The sequence below is a fragment of the Nesoenas mayeri genome, assembly GCF_963082525.1.
Source record: "Nesoenas mayeri genome assembly, chromosome: 2".
In the NCBI taxonomy this organism is placed as follows: domain Eukaryota; kingdom Metazoa; phylum Chordata; class Aves; order Columbiformes; family Columbidae; genus Nesoenas; species Nesoenas mayeri.
Window position 1 is genome coordinate 45,368,279 of NC_137543.1, and position 22,186 is coordinate 45,390,464.

Sequence of the window (22,186 nt, forward strand, 5' to 3'; positions counted from 1 at the left end):
GTGCGGAGTACAGTAGTAGTCACTTGTCTTTTCTTAGATATCCTTGTAGATTAATTCAATGGCATAATGCAAATTATAACCACGATAACAACAATGAGAGGTGAGGGGGATCCCAAATAAAAATCCAGGGTATGAGCACTAATTAGAGTTGGCTGCTAAAAAGATGAGCTTCAAACACTTCAGCTTTCCTAACTGGAATCAAGCTTTAACTCAGTAACCTGAAGCTGAGTGCTACAGCTCTGGTTGTTTTCAAGAGCAGAAGTTGAGATGTTGCTGCTGGAAGCAGAACACAGGTGTAAGCACATCTCAAATGATTAATGTGTAATTAATAATAGAGAACAAGAACCATTGTATACAGTTTGCACTTAGCTATTTTAACTTGTATATAATTCCTATCAAACCTGCACAGTTTGTAAAATAACACTGGCTCTCACAATGCATTAGGTGCCTGGAAGAGCTCGCAGGTTGCGAGTAATGGATTTTAATTGATTTTCTTTCTGGATAGATTCCATTTGGTCAATAAGATCCCAGACCCTGATGTGTATGGTTTCAGCTCTCCCTCCGAAAGTGTACAGCGAAGGTAACCCAAGGTGTCATGCCACATGCCTGGATGCATTTGCAGCTGAAACATTACTCCTTATGTTTTCCAGCCTTTTGCCTAGACCCGTGTCCTGCTTCCCTAGAAATCAGAAGGTGCAGAACGTTCTGCAGGCTGATGTGGTACGAAGGGCTCTGGTTCAGGTGTTTTAATAAAGAGATGCAAAAGGCAGATTATTGCTGGAAAGGAATGCCAATAAAATCTTTAATCCTCGGTGTCACCTGTTTCTGAAACAGATTACTTGTACAAATTGTTGTTTTGTATACTGTCTTCACGGGCACATCTTCACAAATACAAACAGGGCATCTTTAACACTTGTAACCAGAAAAATAGTTTCAGGGCCTGATGCTGCAAGGTTACATGGATGTGACCACAGGAGGCTGCAGCGGACCGTCCCCCGTGCCCGGGACCACGAGGAAACGAAAAGCTTACAAACAGGCGCTAATCGCAGGCTGGCACCGAGGCCGGAGGAACGTCCCACGGGGAAGCGCCTGGACCCACGGGCGTGGGCGGGTGGGAGCCGCCCGGGGAGAGGCCACTGCCGGCGGGCACCCAGCCCGCGGGGGCACACCCAGCCCGCGGGGGAACCCACGGGGCACACCCGACCCCACGCAGCCGTGCCCGGCAGCGGGGGGCAGGTCCCAGCCCAGGGGGCGCGGCCGGGGAACCGCCCTCCGCCCGCCCCGGCCCCGGCCCCGCCGCCTCCATCCTTCCCTCCCGCCCTCTCTCCCTCCCTCCCTCCCTCCCGGCGCGGAGCACGGCGGGGCGATGTGGCGGTATGTCAGCAGCCGGCAGCTGGAGGGCTTCCGCCGGTACAAGGTAACGGCCAGACCCGTGGGTCGCTCAGCCCCGAGGCCGGGGTGGAGCGGGGAGTGGGCGGGGGGCAGCGGCCCCTGCTGCGGCTGGTCCTCTCGGTTGTACGCGTCCCGGCTCCCGTTTGCTCCGCTCTGCTCTGCCTGCGGCCCCGGCCGGCCCCGCCATCCCTCCGCCTCTGCAGGGTCCGCCGGGATCCCGGCTGTGCCCCCCGGGTCGGCGTGCGCCCGCAGGTTGGGTGTCCTGCACCTGGCCGGGGTCTTGCTCCGGTCAGGCGAGTATGAGAATAGGAACTGGGTGTTCACGAAGTGGCAGGTCTCGGTGGAAACAAAGTTAAATGGGTTTTAAGTGAGTGGCAAAAGCCCTGCACGTTTGAAAGAAGCGCAGGCTGGGTGTAGTTGGATATTTCTGTAAGAAAGTGTGCGCTGATGGTGCTTGTCTGGCTCTGTGTGAATTCTTCATATGCAGGAGTTGAGAAATAAAGAAGAAAGCCAGGAAGAAAAAAAAAATCTTACTTTAAATAACTGGAACTAAACCTCATGTTTGCAAATAAGATATTTGCAAATAAATGCAGAATTCAAATGAATGGTTGGATCATTAGTTATTTGGATTTACCAACGTTATGTTGCAGACTTTTGAGATACCTGGGTTTTGTTCCCAGGACATTGCAGGTGTGTTGCAGGGGATTATCTGAGTTTGCTTTGGTTGAGGTGCAGTTGTCTGAAATGCGCAGTGCCACCCTGCTAACACACCCTCACCCCACACGCTGTTGAAAGTATGAGAGCACACCACCTTCTACCAGCACAACACCCAACCTGTTATTTTGAGTTTCCCAAAGCAGCCCCTACCCTGGGCTCCCCGTGCTTCTTGCCTTCTTGTTTTTACAATACACACTCCCGGCCTGGCCTCCAAACAGGGTGCTCAGCTTCTCCTGGCTCCTACCAAGTCTTTCTCTTCGCCAGGCTGGCAATTCTGCCTGCTCGCTGCAGGGTGAATGGCAGTGGAGTAACTGTAGTTACAAGAGCCTTCTCCAGGTCGCTTACTAGGAACTTGTTAGGCACAGCAGCATGTTAAAATGTACCAACCTGTTTGTGTGTCTCCAGTGTGAGTGAGATAAAACATGCTGCGAGCTGTATCTGGCCGCTGGGTGTTAAGTTGCACAAGCCTGTGCTTGAACAGTGGAGCCGCAGTCTTGACTGAGATCACTGGAGGAAAAATAAAAAGCTATTTTTGGCATAAACTGAGATTATTATTTAAGTAACTTTCATAAAACGTTTGAGTTTATAGTAAAAATACAAGGAACACTTGCATGATGTTCTTCCTTATCCCTTGAATGAGAGTAGCTGCAAACAAATGCAGATGGGGAAGAATAAAAACAATTTTTAAAATAAATACTTGTAATCATTGTGTACTGCTTCTGAATTACAGGGCAAATGGTTACCAAAAGACAGATTCACATAGCAAAACATTTCAGTTGAGTGCACTAAAATTACTTTGGTTTCTTTGGAGCATTGCGAAGGCCAGAAAATATGTTCGATAGCTTTCTTAACTATAGGAATTAGCCAACACACTTGGGAAGTATGTGTTCAACTGTGTTCTGGAAAACTGTGGTAAGTACAGGTTTTAGAAAGGTGAAATCAAATAGTCAGTTCTCTATTATCCGAGGTGACTTGGGACTAGGGCATTCTGGAAATAAATCCAAATTACACGGATTACACCCAGAGAAATAAAGCTGTGTGAGGTCAGTGCTGCTGAGCTGGTGGGGTATCTGCACTGTCCTCATGGTGCTCCATGTTGCAGGAGGACAAGGCAGGTGATTGTAGCTCTGTGCATTCCTGAAGTGCTGCTCACAATGGGTTGAAGTCCTCCAAAAATGCTGAGGGAGTGCAGTAAACAGACACTAATCACTGCCACCATCTCTTCCTTACCTCATGCTCTGGCGCCCAGGGCTGCTACCACAACCACAGCTTTTTTCTCACCGCCCCACAGGCCTGGAACATAGAATAGGACCATAGAATCATTTCAGTTGGAAGAGACCCTCAGGATCATCGAGTCCAACCATAACCTAACCTAACTCTAGCAGTAAATCATGTCCCTAAGAACCTCATCTAAACGCCTTTTAAACACCTCCAGGGATGGTGACTCCACCACTTGCCCAGGCAGCCTGTTCTAATGCCTGACAACGCTTTCTTGAGAAATTTTTCCGAATATCCAATCTAAGCTTCCTCTGGCGTGACTTGAGGCCATTTCATCTCATCCTCTCACTTGCTACTTGGGAGAAGAAACCAACCCCCTCCATGCTACAACCTCCTTTCAGGTAGTTGTAGACAGTGATAAGGTCTCCCCTCAGCCTCCTTTTCTCCAGGCTAAACAGCCCCAATTCCCTCAGCTGTTCCTCATCAGACTTGTGCTCCAGGTCCCTCACCAGCTTTGTTGCCCTTCTCTGAACTCTCTCCAGCACCTCAATGTCTTTCCTGTAGTGAGGGGCCCAAAACTGAACATGGGATTCAAGGTGGCGCCTCAACAGTGGCATGATCACTTCTCTAGTCCTGCTGGCCACACTATTTCTGATACAAGCCAGGATGCTCTTGGCTTTTTTGGCCACCTGGACACACTGCTGGTTCATGTTCAGATGGCGCTTGACCAGCACCCCCAGATCCTTTTCTGCCAGGCAGCTTTCCAGCCACTTTTCAACCTTATTGCCCTCTGGCTGCCATCTCTTTGGCTCTCCCCTTCAGCCTGGGTCCTCACCTCATCCTGCTCCTCCAATTTCCCAGCCTTGCTGAGGAGATTGCTTCCACCATTGCTGCCGAATACACAGGACTGGACCTAAACTCAGATTACTGTACCCAGCAGACACAGGTTAGCTCTTTTTACAGCCACCTGAATATCTCTGTAGCATGTCTCCTGCTGGACGCTGTTCTTGAGTACAGTGGAGGGATATATGGGTTGGCTCTGTGAAAAGCTAGATAATCAATGGAAGGATGTATTAGCGCATGTTCAATATTGAGCCAAAACTATTATATGTATTGCTTCCAGACCTGAAAGGTGCCTAGGAGACTAGGTAGAGGCATCCATCTCTCTGTTGTGCATCCCATTGCAGCATTATATTTACACCAGTGTCACTGGCTTAATATGCCCTGCACTTTGCAAAATTTATCCACTGAGCTGACCCAGGAGCTGATCATAACACAGCTTAAAAGAATAATTTGTTTAATCAACTCCATTTCATAAAGGTAAATTTGGCCTATAAAAAATACTATTCATTTTTCAAAATTTTCACCCAGCTGAACTCATTTCTCTGCCATGAATGCCACAATTGTATGTCTCAGCTGCTTTCTATCTCCTGTTTGCAATTGGAGGAGGGCTTTGGCAACAAAACAAGTGCAGTTCTTTGCGAAGGGAATGGCAGACCTAATGAATGCAAAGACTTCAGCACCCTTTAGCATCACCAAGTCCATGTATGTTGTGCTTTTGAAGCAAGTTTTACCCAATTACCAGCCTTTGGTTTACATCACAGAGAGATCCCAGAGCACAAAAAATGAATGAACCTAAGCCAGATGTACCAGAAACGCGCAAGTATCCCCTATACATTCAGTCCGTGGTATTGTACTGGAACCAGTTCGATGTAAAACCTTCTGGAATCCTTAATGGCATGGACATTGGATCCTTAGGCCTAGCTATTTCACTTTACAAATCTATTCCCATTTTTTTTTTCTGCATGTTAATGGGGATTCAGAGACCCAGCTTTCCTTTTTCTGCTCAAAAGCGCACAACGAACAGGCAGAGATGTGTCAATGAGGCAGTTCAGGCGCAACAGCCCTGGGTATTGCTGCTGTGATAATTCTCCCATTTTCTTGCCTGTGGGCAGATGGGCAGGTACTGATTTCAGGACAGTTGCATGCTCAGGTGATTTGCTGCAACTATAGAGCAGAATAAGCCGATACTTGGATTTTGTGCTGTTCCCGAGAATCTGGAGTGACACAGCCAAAATGCTACAACCAACTGCAGTTGCAGCACTGAGGTAATATCATTCCTACTTTTATATTTTTGTTTCAGAGGAGCATCCATGGAATTACACAACTGCCTTTTTTCCACCTGTTTGGGTTTCTGTTGTAAACAAGCAGTTCTGAGACAGCCAGGTGCTGAGTACTAATAAAAGTAGAATTTGGTTCTTTACCTTTATCCTTTTCTTCTCACCAGAATGCGATACTGTTGATGATGAGCTCTTGTTGTCATTGCCTCTTTTCATCACTGCAATCTCAGGATTTGCCTTGCAAATCTGCCTTTTCTACAATGCCTATGAGCTGAGATTTTCCAAGCCAGAAAACATTATCCTCTTTCAGAATAACAGAGATCTAAGGACAAACAATAGAGACTTGATTCAAAGAACAGGCCCTGAAAAAGGTGATTATAAAAATCAGAGATAACGTTAAAAATTAAGGTCTAAGGTTCTACATTTTCGGCTTGGTATGTCCACCCTGTTTCTACCCTCTAAGCCCTTTTTAGAGAGTAAATCCCTGTGTAGAGAAGGGATGACCAGTAAATGAGGTATGCATGGTTTAATTTCAGTGAGACTTCTGATACTGTCTCATGTTCTCATAAGTAAAGTAGGTAAAAGTAAGTAAGATTACATCCGTGTAAAATGGAAACACATTTCTCTAACGAGTAATTTTAAGTTCTCTGGCACAGTAGGAGGTTCTATCAAAAGGGAATCTACCTGCAGAGCTGTCTCTGTCCTGGCTCCATTGCTGTTCAATACTTTCATTAATTAACAGAAGGGAGATTACTGTTGTAAAATTTTCATGTGATACTAAAGCACTTTGAAGAATAGGCTTATGATTTAAATGTTCTTGAAAAAGGAACATAATGACCAGAAATCAATACAAAGAAATTCAGTAAACAATTTACAGTGGTTAAGGGAAAGAAAATCAACATTTTGAACATAAAATAAGAGACAACAGACTGCAAAATAGATACCTGGGGATCAGTGTGTCAACAATGTTGTGGATGTTACAATAAAGAGAAAAAAGCCCTTAAGTGCGAAGTGTAGTAAATGTGTCAAAGGGTTACGTATACTGCTGTAGCTGATGTACTGATCAGGTATCAGCTGGAATAGTGTGTCCTGCTTGCTTTGGCGCATAGTTTACCATCCTCAGAATGGCATCAGGAATTTTAAGAGGCTTAGAAAAGATGAACTGTGAGAAACAATCTTAGTACTGTGGGAGTGAGAGCATAACAGACAGTTAGTCTTCATGCATGCTCTTTTCAAGAAAGACAGCATGTAAATTGTGGCTGCATAAAGATAAATTTAAGGCAGCTGCTATGTCAGTCTCGTGTCGATAAGGATATTTAAGTGCTGAAACAGGTACTGGGGGGATTGTGTGATGGTTTTATCAGTCTTAAGAAATGGTTCAATTTCTCTCAAGGAGGATCTAAAATCTAGTGCTAAGAGTTAATAAACAGTTGCTTACACCTTTTTAGCAAAGTTATGGATAATGTGTTCTATTTTAATCTGCCAACATGGTCATTTATTGCAAGCAATTGGAAGCCTGTGGCTCATTACCTCATGGTAACTTCATCTGCTTCCTGAAGATCTCTTAAATATGATCCTGCATTAGGTGAATGTGCTGGACCAGAAGATCTCTCACGTTACATCCCAATCCTCATTTTGGTAGGTTAGAGAAAGAAGATCAGATGAGTGATGATCATGTTTCAAGGCTTGATTGTTTCTCTCGAACTGACTCATACCAAAAAAGCAAACTGTGTTAAGCATGATCTAGAAAATTACTTTCTGGAAGTTCAGGATTGGTGCAGTGTGGAAAAATACAAGACTGGATTTCTCCTAAGTCTTTATGTGTTTCCAAGGCTATGTGTGTAACTATGAGATTTAGAAACAGAGTGGATTCTACTTACATTGATCGAACAGGAGTTTCCCTTTTGACTCTGGTAGCACAAGGATTTTACATGACTTTGGAAATTTAGGACAGGAGACTTTCATTTGCATATGTATCTGGAACTTTTTAGGAGACAGTAAATACCATTCATGATTGTGCATGGACAATTTGATACATGTTGAGTACAGTCTTTATTATATAGTGATTTTGCAGGTTTATTTTTCCTAAATTTTAGTTCCAAATATTATTTTAAAACAGTTATAATCAGTTTTATCTGCTGTAGTTAGCTTTTGCGAGCCACCTCATTTTAATAAAGCCCTTGAGTATTTGAGGCAGTGAAAACTAATGTTTTCCACCTTCCACACACCCAGTGAGTCAACAGCCCACTGTTCTACAAATAAAGTCTTGCAGTCTTCTTCATATTACTTTCATGGATTGGAAGTCTAGGGGTATAATTAAAAGTTGTTGAATAATATGTGAAATAAACCAAATCATTCATTACCCTTACATTTTCTGTAACTGTATTCATATGTAGAAGAGTCGTGGGCCGACTGAATTACATAATTCTGAAAGACCATCTTTGTGCACACACCATTTCTTATTCCTCATCCTTTTGCAATGGTAGCTGCCATAATGTAGCATTTCTAGACTTTTTACAAAGGCATACATAGGACAAGGGTCAATGGCTTTAAACTGAAAGAGCAGATTTAGATTAGATACAAGGAAGAAATTCTTCACCACGAGGGTGGTGAGGCACTGGAACAGGCTGCCCAGAGAAGCTGTGGATGCCCCATCACTGGAAATGTTCCAGGCCAGGCTGGATGGGGCTTTGAGCAACCTGGTCTAGTGGAAGGTGTCCCTGCCCATGGCAGGGGTTTGAAACTGGATGATTTTTAAGGTCCCTTCTGACCCAAACCATTTTATGATTCTAAGAGCTTTGTAATCATTATTTTCCTTCTGCATATCATATATTAATGCTAATGAGCCAACAACGTAGTGAAATCACATCATAGAGATGCTGCATTTGATATTACTTGCTGCAGGACTTTTTCCCAGTGATGGTGTAACTGTGTGTGTTTTTGAGTGCCACATTACCCCCATGAGCTTGCAAAGGTTCATTAGATCACTTTTGGGACAAATACACTGGATATAAAGAGTTGCATGCCTTGTTGAGTCTCATAAAAGTACAAATACCAACAACATAATTTCACTTTATTGCTTTATCGAGAGATGTTAGTGTTCTGAAGTACTTATTGGATTTGTATGTGCAGGATTTTTTATTAATTTGTGTTTTAATAGAAGACTAATTGCAAAGATTCATCTGTGGTTTAGATGTGGATTATTTGTTATAAATCTAGGAGTACAACTCTTATAAGGATTGTTTTGCAAAGGGAGGAACTGGGTTTTTGGATCTTTCTGTGAAATATCTCCTCTCTTACTTGTTAGGATACTAGATCACACCACCGTTCAGCGTATGTGGTACAGATCCCCTGTTTAGCATCCCTCATGAAAACTGCAGCCCACTTTTAATCTGTCTGCCCTTTTGGGCCTAGAGCTGTTTCTTTGGGTTCCCCAGAGATTTAGGTACACGGTCTGGCAGAGCTCCAGGTGTGTGGGAATTTGGTCTACTCTTAGATCTTTAAAGAGCTGCTGGTGCCTCTGAAGACACGTTTGTACTTGCACGCACAGAGATGTGGCACAGAATCTTACTGTCTTTACTGACTGTAAAAGACAAATCTACACAAAAAATACATAGAAATCAACTTCCTTGCCATGCTAGAACATCTTTGAATAGGGATGGGTGAGGATTTGTTTGTGCAGTTCCTTGAGAGTGTGCAGGTCTTGCTTTTTAGCAGAATTTGTACTTTTGCCAATCTGGGTGAGACTTTAGTTTTGTCTCTTCACAGTAATGAATGTACATTAGCCTTCTGTTATCCCTTACTCAACATTTAATCATGTTTCTGTGTTGTTTTCCATCGTTTTGGCTTCAATGCTAAATATTTGGAGGTTTCACATTAAACAGAGCCTTTTCCTGAAGATAAGTGAATCAACAGCTTTAATATGACTACTGTTGATTGAAAAATGGTTGCTGACTTCCAATATTACCCCCTCTCCAACTTTGCCTGGTCTGGGTCCCTGGAGTCCTGTCGGTGAAGAATCAGATCCATCTAGTCTCATATACTGAGCAAGAACCTAAGTCTTGGCGCCAGCACACTAAGACTTCTTGCCCCAGAATGTGCTTCTCTCTCAATTGTAGTGTGTCTCTGATGTCTCTCATAGATCCCACATTTCAAGCATAGCTGCTCTGCAGATCCATCAGTCCCTTATTCCTGGCAAATGGGACGGTGGCAGGCTGGAAGCTGAACACGAGCTCCCAGCGTGCCCTGGTAGCAAAGATGATCAACAGCGTCCTGGGTTGTCTTAACAGTAGCACAGCACATTAGGTAAGGGGGAAGTAATTTCCCTCTGTTACTAAGCCGTATCTAGAACAGTGTGTCCTGTTTTGGGTCCCCAAAACAAGAAAGACATCAATAAACTGGAGCAAGTTCAGCAAAGGCCATCAGAGTAGTTGGGGCTGGAGCACTTGTCCTGTGAGGAGATGCTGAGAAACTGGCACTTGTTTGACCTGGAGATGATACATCATTAGGAGCACCTAGCAGCAGCCCTCCAATACCTATGGGGAAGTCTTTGAGAAGATAAGTCAGTTTTTTTGTAACCGTGCATGGTGGAAGACAACAGACAACAGGAGAAGCTCAGATGAGATATCTTCATGCTGGAAAATGGAGAACATTTTCCTCAAGAACACAGTAAGGCAGTGGCACAGGTTGCCCAGGGAGGTTGTGTGGTCCTCATCCTTGGGGCCTTCAAGACCCAGCTGGATAAAACACCAAGCACCTGATTTGAGCTCCTGGCTGAGCCTACTTTAAGGAGGTAGGACTAGAGACCTGCTGAGGTCACTTCTGACCGGAATCATGCTGTGGTGCTAACCCATAATTTGATACTAGCTCATGTGATTTGAGGCAATGACACTGCTCTGCAGGCAAGAGGATGTGCCGCTAGCAGGCATGACTCCCTAGGAGCAACCTGTCCCAACCCACAACACTGGTGCACCATGACCTCATAGACATGAGTTGACATGTACCTCCATTAGGTGACAGGATGTGGTGTGTGACCCACTGCATGTGTCAGGATTCCTGAAGATGGGAAGGTCTGAGTGATGTGTACACATTTACAAAGAAGCATCCCCAGGACAACAGTTTACGTAATAACAGCTTGCTGATGACTTATACAAACCAGAACTGTTGATTTGCCCAAACCATCACACTGTATTTCGAGTATTCTACTAGGAGCAGTTTAAGATGGAAGGAAAATTTAACCCTTTTTCCTTGCTATAGATATGCACAGGCTAATGGAACTGAACGAGGGCAAAGTCAGGGGAAGACAATGGATCAGGAGCCTGACTTGCGCAGCCTCTTCCCTCACAGTGCAGCTACATCCAGCCCTGGTGCAGACAACATGACCACCAGTAACAAGAGTCCACAACCTCAGAGCCCCAAAGAGACAAGCATTTGCATCTGAGGATGCAATTAGATGCCAACCGCCACCTACTCTTTTCCAGGCTAACTTACAAACCCTGCTCATTAGTTTCTACTCATCCGTGATGTGCTTCAGCCCTAGATGTCTTAGGGGTTGATTAACTCCTGGACTTAGGTATTGGTGACCTAATAAGAAAATATATATATGTATATGGATGGGGGAAAAAGGCAGAGTAGTCCAAACTATTTAAGTAATAGGAGATACTATAATAAATCTAAGCCATTATTTATGAATAATTAACTAAATCATGCTATGATGTAATTTTATTATTAGAAATAGCAGGACTGTGTTTTGGAATACATCAGCACTTTCAAACTGCTGAACATTTGGAATTCATTTGGCATCCACAATGTTGTATAGCTTTGTTGTTTTATAGTGTACTTCTCTTCTTTCCCTTTATGAAGCTTTTGTTAAAACCCCAAACTGTGTCCCATAACATCTACAAACCTGTAAAAATGTATATAAAATAGAATTAAAACCCACATGTTTAATGTATTCTAGGAATCTGAAAGGTGGAGGGAAAATTGTTACCAAATGTGTCAGTATTTCAGTATTTTCTTGTGTGGTTCCAGAAGTGTAAGATACCAGAGAAGGAAAGTTCATGTTGCATGTTGCAAATTCCACTTGCCCAGAAGGCAGATTTCCCACCAGGGTCTCTTAAATAACAACTGGTTCATGCCCTAGATTGGGAGGGTCATTCTGCAGCCTTCAAAAGCAAAAAATCTTGTCTAATGCAAAAGAGAATATTCCTTGCCCAATCCATCCTCTTTCCTTCTATCCCCTTTCCTGTCAGCTGCAAAACACACATGCTGCGAAACAGCATTACCATAGAGAGGATGCGATCAAAGAAGCCATAGGAAGGTACTGGTAGTTGTCAGGGTGCTATGGTGGCTGGGGGCAGCGGGGGCAGTCCCGTCCCCCTCTCCCTAGTCCCCCAACCCACCGGCAGGGGTTCACCCAAAAACTCCCAGGGACCAGGGCTGGCACCCTCAGGCACCGCAGCCTCTGCCCATGGCACCCAAGAGAGGGGCCACCCATGCTGCACTGGCCCTGAAAGGGGTAGCCGGGTCATACGCAGTAGACAGTAAAGCCTCATCACTTGCTTAAATCAATCTTTGTTTTATTTTAAAGGTAAGCTGTGGAACATCAGTTTTTTAAAGCTTTTCCATCAGCAGATCCCTCAAATTTTTCCGGTTGAGATATAGGTCCCTGTGTGTTAAGTATAGGTCAAATGACAACAAACTTGCATTTTTGCCTGCTGGAGAAGTGATCAGTCCAGGTAGCATTCTGGAAATATATCATCGTGCAAATATTGTGGAAGGCCACCCTGCAGAGTTATTATTTTAAGTAGATTACTTGCTTAAAGACCATATTTTTGACCGTTTTGAATTTAATGGATTGATTCTCAGCTGGTTTAGGCTGTCTTCTACTACCTTAATGAAAAGTTAAAATAGGAGGAGGAGAAAATGCTTTGTTCCCCCTCCCCCCTTTTCATTCATTTTGAACAGCTGTAAATGACTACATGTTCAAAACCCATTTAAAACTTTGATAACACTTTAAAAGTTTGGTAACACTTTGAACCAGTTTTAGAGTGAAGGAACAAGGTCATTTATGTGGAGTAAGGGGCAGGGGAAACTTAACTGCATTTCAGCTGCTCTCATTTTGGTGTTTCACCCCACAGAAAATATGAAGCACCTTATCCTTTTACATGTACACAGAGGTTACCTCAATTCATTAAATACTGATAATGAAGTAATGGCGTGCACAGGTACATCTCCTGTGGTGCATCATGAGGCAAAACCTTACTTGTCTTGTAGTAGTTTCTTTATAAGAGTTTTCTCACCCTTGCTCTTTTGCCATGTATTGTTCACTAATAGAGATTTTATTTATTTATTTATTTTTGCATGTGAAACACAAATACAATGACTGTTTGACTTAAAAGGAGGTTCCCCAAGCCTGTAGGACCATTGAGAAGTTAGAACATCAGCACAGATGTACAGCTGGGGCTCTTCCATACCTCTGCCTGACCTGGCTGAGTTTGCTTGAAGGAAAAGGGCAGTTATCACAATATTTATGTTCTTCATCTAAGTCTTTATGCCATCATTAGATGGTACTCATATTTTCCACTTGGAAACAGCTAGTGTATTCTTCCATGACAAGCATCTAACTTCACATAAAATATTAGAAGGATCACAGGACCATATAATCAATATACTGCAACCTAAACCATGATTACTGTATGCATAGCTGTTTTAAACGTTAGTTTGTCTGAGAAATAAGCTGTTCAGCCTTTACATTTTTAATAGACTTCTTTATTTCCTTTTGTAAAAGTGATCTCAAGTATAAAGTTGAGCTAATAAGGGCAGACTTTATTGGAATAAACTGGTATTGCTTATGCTTAAATTATGTATATGTATAAATACATGTATACGATACCTCTAACAACATTGTGGCTGTATCCTTTGCTATATACTCTTAGGATGAATCACAGCCCATCTGTGCATCAGTCTTCCAGTGTATACAATGGAGATAATAAACCCTGAGCTGATTCATGAAGTTAATGAAAAATTAAAATTTACTGATTTCTGGGCAGGAATGTGAAGTGTTGCAAATTTGTTGCTACTAATGTGAAATTAAAACCTACAGAGTCGTTTTGATGCCAACAATTCAAATGTAAACAATTCACAACAGTTTTATGCTATAGTTCTAAATGGATATGACTATGTGGTACAGTTCAGTGCCACCTGGAATAAGGTAATTTAAGTACAGAAAAGCAACAGTCTCTTGGCATAAGGACCGTCTTGAGTTAAAATAACTGTCTCCCAGCAGTTAATGCAACTACATTTCCTGCAACTTGTTGTTTCTCCTGACTCTGAAGGTTGCGTGAACACGCTTTATATTCTTCTCTTCAGTGTAGTCATTCCAAAATGTTGTTCTTGGGACACCTGCACAGTGTAAGGGTGGAGAGGGCCAGGGAGACCAGTGACGATGCAGTTGTATGCTCTGATTAATGTTTAGCGCACTCCTTCATTCTTTTTTCTTTCCTAGAATGTCTCTCCAAGACAGTAGCTAGGCTTTATTTTGGAAATAGTCCATTCGGGAGACAGTATGCACCACTTTTTGACTTCTACCATTGATCAGCACTCTCCCAACGTGGACATTTGGGTCTTTGAACATGCACAACACACAACTCTTACTTCCATGCTCTGAAAATGTGGTATTGTTGGATTACGATGTAGTTTCCAGGTTGTTTTAGATACTTTGAACTGAAACATACTCAGTAATGTATCAGGTGTGCAGGGCCGTGTAAGGAGGCCCAAATCCACTCCAGCAGGTGCTGTGAGGTGTGGATGTGACCAGTGTGCCATCAGGGCAGGTGTTTCTAAGCCGTGTGGGTGTGAGCCAGAAGGTGCCATTCCTCTTGTACTTAGCAGTGCAAGACCTTAATAACTGACAGTGCTTTTGGCCCACGGGTGGGTTGGGTCTGCTCTGCCATTCCAGAACAGTTGTCTCTCTTCTGTGTAGCCAAAACTTTGCTTTGGCTCATTTTTTGTTCTCTTGTTTTTCTCAATTGCTTTTCTTTCCTTACTCTTACTTTTCTTACTGTTCATACCTTTTTTCCCCCCTTCACCTTAATCCTCTCATCTTTTCTCTTGCCTCCGACACAACTGACCAGTACAGACTTGATGCTGTGCTGGATCCACTGGATGGAGATTAAGATGCAGGAATACATAATAAAAACACATTTTACGTGTGTCACCCAAACCAATGTGTATGTGTACATGTATGTCTGCTGTCTGTATTCTCATTTCTAGCTCTGCTAGAAGCCAACACAGAGAGGGAAAGCAAATGGCTTTCAAGGAGACAGCAGCTATTAACAACCAACCAACCAACAAACAGCAGAAGCATTTTTGAAATTGGGAGTAAAATTGAATCAATTAATGCTGGTTTTCATGTTCCCTCACTACTGCCATTCCCTCCCAACTATTTTAAGTTCTTTTTAAAAATAATCACAGAAACTTTATATTTAATCCAAGCCCTTCTTCTTTGTATGAGAACAATCAAGATCACTTTTCTAGAGTGGAAAGGGTTTGCTGGGGAGTACTTAGCACTTGTATCAGTCTTGCACTTAGAAACCTCCAACAGTCTTATTTATCCTCTGGTTCTGTCTTTTAATGTAAGTGCCCTGAAAAGGACAGAATTATGCAATAGCAAATGGCAGTACTTTTTGTATATCAGGTTCAGAGCACTCTCACATTCATGTTCATTGATTGTAATGTATGTTACTCAGTAATCTGCTTTTCTGAGTAGCCATGAACATTAAACTCCTGAGGATTTCATGGCCTTGAGGTTAGTAGCTTCTTGGAAGCAAAGCAAAGCAGAGTATCAAACCATATAGCAGATTTTATTTGTTAAGTTCTATTTTTACTGTGCCAGAAAACTGGCAAAATGCTTTTTCCATGGGTGTTTCCTTTGGTCTGGCTAAAACGGCTGACAAGAGAAGAGCAAATTTCCATTCTTCTACTCATTTGCTGAATGTTTTTTCCCTACCCAGAGGACCATGGTTCAACCACAGACACAGGAATGAACAAGGTGCAGTGTGAAGAGTCTTGAAATGTCTTTAGGTGACAGAAGCTGGCTGTAATTTGTTGTGGGTTTTTTTTGTTTGGTTTTGTTTTTTAATAAGGACTGTTCTGATTTTTGATGCCTGACTTTGGAAACTATCAAGCAAACAAGAAGCGGATTGTGTCTTATGTTTTCCAAAATATATCTATTTAAGAGAAATATTTTGGAAAACCATATAGTCTCTTATAGTTTCCAGATAAGAAAAAATATAGGAATTATATAATCCTCATATAGTATCATACATTTTCTATATAATAAAATAATTTTAAAGAAATGCTTCCCTCCTTCCCTCCTTCCCTCCTTCCCTCCTTCCCTCCTTCCCTCCTTCCCTCCTTCCCTCCTTCCCTCCTTCCCTCCTTCCCTCCTTCCCTCCTTCCCTCCTTCCCTCCTTCCCTCCTTCCCTCCTTCCCTCCTTCCCTCCTTCCTTCCTCTCAAAAAGATTAGATGAAAAGTTATAGACCATGCATTCAAAACCTGAGGCATGCTGCGCTCATCATTTGTCCAGCGATAGCTCTTACCCCAATGTGTGCAGGTGATGTGCGTGGGTAAGAGCTGGGTGAATTGGGACACTGAAACTGAGATTCATCTTGCCAGACTTCGGACACCTCATAGGTGCCTAAGTTTAAGACAACTGTCTAGGCTCCATTGGTAATTAATCCCTTGAAACAGGTATTTCCAGAGTGCAATCTCATCCAAAAGGTAGTTGGCTAAGAGAGGTGGATAAATTAACTATAGAGAGAACAATTAGCTGTTCACTGAAATTAGGTGAAATAAAAGCCTCTCTCTCATCAGCTCTTCTGTACATGAACAGTTTCGACAAATTGTGGTCTAGCACATCCCTATCTTATTCCCACTGTCCACACACAATGTTTGGACAACACTATATATAGATATATCTGAATCTTTGTGCGAGTCATATGCATCACGCTAACAACATAAGCCATATGTGCACTTCTAAAGTCCGAGGACTTCTGAAAGAATCACATTTACCATTCCAATGATGCACAACTTCTTGCACTGTGGACTCAAAACGTGTTGTGAGTGGTATTATCAGTTAAGATAGTTCTTCTGCAGGTAGTTCTGTCTCTGCGTTCTGCAAACTCAAGGCAGGATAAAACTTGGTACTGTCCTCTGAGGAGAAAGCAGACAACAGCCATTTGGAGTAGGCTCAGATTTCTGAAATATTTTGTTTGCAAAAGATGCAGATATGTACTTATTGGAATTTGTAAAAGGCATATAATATTTTTACAGGTCTGTACAACAGGAAAAATTTATTGTGGTAATGAACTGTGGTATTTTACAGCTTATTTTTATAATAACATTAGCATATAGTGCATATGGGACTGTTTTACTATGCCAAAAGCTGTGTATCTCTGTGATATAATATTCCACTCATGACCACATTCCATATACCCTATCTATTTTACGTACTAGCAATGAACCACTGCTCAGACTGTGCATTACTGATGGTGCAAATAAAGATATTAAATAAAAAATACATTAGAAATGTAGAGTCTTATTGGATAACTTGTAAAATGAATAAGAATTTAGAAGTAAAATGTGACTACAGAACTCTTTGCTGTTTGACCAGCCTGAACCTTTGTGTTAGTACATAGAATTGCTAACAAGATAATAATAAACCAGGCCAGTGCTTTTAAATTAAATTAAAACTGTATGAATGGTCATCAGAATAAAATTTTCATCAGTCTTACTCAGAATGATTGTCCTTGGATGCTGAAAGATATACAATGATGGAATATGCATTGTTCAGTGCTTTGTTTAACGTGTTTGCTTTTTTACCTCACAGTACAGTGCTGTGGATACAAATCCTCTATCTGTGTATATTATGCAGCCCATCTGGAACAAAATTATTAAGGTAAGAATTTTTTTGAATAGAAATATCACATAATAACGTAAGAAATTGTTTAAAATTCATTAAAAATAAGTATTGATTAATAAAGTTGAAATTAAGACATCTGTCTAAAAGAAAATAAATATTATAGGATATATAGCTATGTTTAAGATGAGTGTGTTTGGGTTTTTTTTTTTTTAGAAAAACAAGGATTATTTATTTTTTCCTGTTTGCTATGCGAAAGACACTTTTTTTTTTTTTACATATTTCCTAATTACATCTTTCATTAAACAGCTTTGCAGATGTTGAAGGTTTACTTATTACAAATTATTTTTGTGCAGCATGTGCCATTTAACAACAGCGTGGCCTTATCTCTGTGCTGTGCACGTCATTTTATGCAAGTGCTGTCTCATTTTCTCCCAAGGGTACTTTTTCAAGGGAGGTAGGCGTTTCTCTAAGAAGCTGAAAACAAGAGCGGTTACCATGATCACCATAACGATTGGAAGATGGCATCTCTTGAATGCATTATGATCTGCCGTTTTTAAAAATAAAACGGCTCACAATTAGATTTGCTGTTATTGGGAAAAACAAACCAAAACCCAACAAAACACAGGCGGTATCTCAAATAAATATCAACTTGATTGATCTTCAAGGAAGCAATGACATCTGCATGTGCCGCTTTAGAGGAAATCTTTAGATTGGAGCAGACTTGAAAACAAACCCTTATACAAACAAAAAAGGATATATGTGGTCCAAGGGCTGTTGGATCTGCTGTCTTTGGGTTCTGTAATTCAGGTATTGCTTATGCTCAATCTAGCAGGAAAATCATAATCTCTTGTTTATAACCTCAGCGTAATTTCATGAAAGTGTTTATATGACCCAACTTAAGAATTAAAAAACAACCTGAACATGGTATGACAGAAAAGCAATTCATAGATGTGAAACTGAATTAAATAATTCAGTTTGTAGACTGTTTTCATTCCTATCATAATATTGAGGAAAACAAGGAGGCAGAAAAGCCACCCAGCATTCTGGAGCCTGGCATGGGAAATGAGCAGAGGCTTTACTGTGCACTTGCACTTTGGTCTGGGAGATCCTGTGTGTTCACCTGCTATCAAATTTGAGGGATAGTATTATTAGTGAAAAACTTCCTTTGGATATGAGTTCTTCTAATGGCTGACAGGTTTTCCCAGAAGAAAAGCAACATTTTTGACTACTCCCATGTAGCATAGGGTGATAGATCCTATAAAATGTGGCTCCAAAGACTGGAGTGGGTGCTGTCTGTACTTCGGTGTTTTGTTCAGTTTGAACCCTGAAGACAGAGCAATGAACATTCTGCTTTGCTCTCTATGGTGATGTATCACAATGATATAAAGGGAAATCACATTGCTCTCAGCTTTTGTAGAAGTCCTTATCCTAATGTTAAAAGGTACTGCCAGGTGAAGTCAGTGTCCTGCAGAGGAGCTAGAAATGCACAGCTGCAGTGTGGGGAAAGCAGTGTGTAATGGAGATTGCACTCAAATCCTCCTGGTTGCTGCTAGAGATGAGAACTGAGGGAGCACCCAACTTATTGGCCAAAATTTAACCATCTGTAAAATATTAGTGGAAATGGAAGTTACTAAATGGTTTTGTTCCTGGCTGGATACTGAAACCAGGTGTGGCAGTAACTGTTGTTTCCAACTCAGTCCAAGAAAATTCTGCTCATGTGTTCACCAAAAAAATACTTTTATTCTCTTGAAGTGTAAGTAAAACAGTGGTATCATAATAAATCTTATTTTTAAAAAAAGCTTTGAATTTACTCATCATAGTTTGGCTTGTTTTGTATCTTGTACCTGTTGTAAGCATTATATTTGGGCTATGAGCATCCTCTAGACTATGATATTCCATGATCTAGAATATAACATTGGATGTACAGTTTATATAATCTTATTTCTATTTAAATAGCACAGTGCATTGCAATAAGGAGATACAGTAAAGCTCAAATAATTTTTTTTAGGGAGAAGACACATTACATCTGACATGTTCAATCAAAATTGGGCAGTACAAGTGTGCTTCTTGATGACCGGGGGAAATAATTTATCTCAGTTCAGACATCCTAATACAACCATTTGCAGATATGAATCAATTATCTTTTTGTTTCTAACCTGCCTGAGGGACCATTTTTACCAGATTCTAGAGAAGTTAAACAAATGAACATAAAATTCACAGAACTAAGCAAAAAAATAAAATCTATAGGAACAGAGGCTTGGGATTTGGGTATTGCCATTCATATGTCAATATGTCAACACAAGTTTCTCTGTCTTCTGTAACACAAAAGTCATTGTAAGAGGTGTTTCCTATGTTTTGAGACATTATCATTCACTGGAAGATGTATTTCCAGTGTTATGGGAAATTAAGAGGAGTCCAATGTTAGAGAAGATGTGGGAAATTATTAGCTGGGATGCTGATGTACATAAGAGCTGAAAACATGTTGTCATAACCCAGCTCACTTACCTAAGGTGAGGATGCTAGGAAAACAAAGATTATGGGCATTTATGAAATTTGCCTGGAAATCCTGAGCATTACCTTCCTCTATTTCCTCTTCCAAGAACATCTTTCTTATGTGCTGTATCATGTGCCTGTGTCTCTCTGAGTGTGATTTTTGGATGTATGTGCTTCAGAAATGTGTTGAATCTGGTGCTAAAGAGGAAGGTAGTGAGTGATGTTTCATGCCTGGGTTCTATAGTGGGCTTGAAGTATTCTGAGATACTCCTGTTCATGACAGTTTTTCCATGTTCTGTGAAACTATAGTAACACCTGTATGAAACTAGAGAGTAATGATTAACTTTCTCTACATGTTATTTAAAATTATTCTGATTATGCCACTAAAGGTATTTCATCTGTAATTAATGAAATATTCTGTCCTTTTGCCTTTATTATGAAATACAAATATTAATTAAAGCACAATCGTGTGCTCTCTGACAGATAATGGATAATATTACTTAGCTACTACATGAACTGAATATTCCTCCTCTATGTGTATTTATGAGAAATCACATTTGTGTAGGACAATGAGAGGAAAAGGAGGAAATCCCCCTGAGATACACAGGTGTATGCCAGCTTCATTGGAGTAAATTAACACCCTCCAGTTGCCTTTATGAACTTTGATTTTTATCACTAGAACTTGGCATGAGTAGAATTTTAATGGTCTCAAGCGACTTAGTTCAGGAACATTTCAAGTTTGACCAGAGATTTAGATAGATATGTGTACTGTACTGTTTATTATCTGAACAGATAGCTGATATAGTCAAACATTTGCTGTTTGTATTAAGGCTTTTAGCCTGAATGGCTGTAGACCTATTAAAACAGAAGTAATTTGGTATTTTGAAGAACTGAAGGTTTTTCAAAAGGTTCAGGTATACAATGGTCTTGCCAGAGAGCAGATGTGATTCTCTCCAGTGGCACTTCCAGCTGAATTAATCACGTAGCGCATTGATGTATTAGATTTCTACTGCTTTTTAATTAGATAATGAAGATTGCAATGTATCTTTCTGTTGGATACAAGTAAAGTCAAGCTGTATTTTTCCAATATATGTAAGAAGTTAATCTTTAACACCCTGTAATTCTTGAACTGTGAAATAGGGTGATGGTAGGGAAATGGCAACCAAAAGAATAAGGGACATTAAATATAACAAAATGGATCTTGCAGCTGGAATGCCCTCCAAATACATAGACAGATTAGGTTTGGTAAGGATCAAAAGTGTGTGCTTATGGATTGAACTGCAGGAGAAGCTGTTTTCATAAGGATAGATCTCCTCTAACTGTTTTTCATGGTGTGTCTACTAGCTAAGGACATTGCAAGTATAACAACATGCTTTGATGCTTTCCTTCTTAAAGTACATGATGTTAGCAAGAAAGTGGGTTAAAATAATGTCTTCATGTTTGCACTGTGTAAGCATCCATTATTTCCTTTAATAACTTAATAATGACATAGTGACTATTTAGAATTATGAACCTAATTAGAAAGCAGATATTTATGGCACCCCACTTTATTTAATAGTCAACAATTATTATGAATCACACAGGACAAATCAGTCATTATAAAACAATACATTGGATAGTATCTGTATATCCATGTAAACAATTCATCCACAGGCTGTCTTAACGCACTGTTTTGATCTACGTTTTAGATTAAAAGAGACCAATTTAGAATTTCTTCAGTGTCTATCCTTTGGTCATAACAACCCCCTGCAGCGCTACAGGCTGGGCGCAGAGTGGCTGGAGAGCAGTCAGACAGAAAGGGACCTGGGGGTACTAATTGACAGGAAGCTCAACATGAGCCATCAGTGTGCCCAGGTGGCCAAGAAGGCCAACGGTATCCTGTCCTGTATCAAAAATAGCGTGGTCAGCAGGACAAGGGAAGTGATCCTTCCCCTGTACTCTGCATTGGTGAGGCCACACCTGGAGTATTGTGTTCAGTTCTGGGCCCCTCAGTTCAGGAAAGACATTGAAGTGCTGGAGCGAGTCCAGAGAAGAGCAACACGACTGGTGAAGGGACTTGAACATAAGACCTATGGGGAGAGGGTGAGGGAGCTGGGGTTGTTTAGTCTGGAGAAGAGGAGGCTCAGAGGTGACCTCATCACTCTCTATAACTACCTGAAGGGAAGTTATAGCCAGGTGGGGATTGGTCTCTTCTCCCAGGCAGTCAGCAATAGAACAAGGGGGCATGGGCTTAAACTCTGCCAGGGGAAATTTAGGCTGGATATTAGAAAGAAATTCTTTACAGAAAGACTGGTCAGGCATTGGAACGGCCTGCCCAGGGAG

The 22,186-nt window shown here is 41.4% G+C and overlaps 1 protein-coding gene across 1 annotated transcript in view; it reads left to right on the forward strand.

Annotated features, from left to right (window-relative positions):
- Nucleotides 1-1,357: 1,357 nt before the first annotated feature.
- LOC308038126 (ethanolaminephosphotransferase 1-like) overlaps nt 1,358-22,186 on the forward strand; it is a 57,934-nt gene continuing 37,105 nt past the window's right edge. Inside the window, exons 1-2 of the mRNA XM_080340409.1 lie at nt 1,358-1,417; nt 17,339-17,407. Coding sequence (XP_080196535.1) covers nt 1,367-1,417; nt 17,339-17,407 — 120 coding nt within the window. The 5' untranslated portion in view covers nt 1,358-1,366. The remainder of the gene's footprint in view (nt 1,418-17,338; nt 17,408-22,186) is intronic.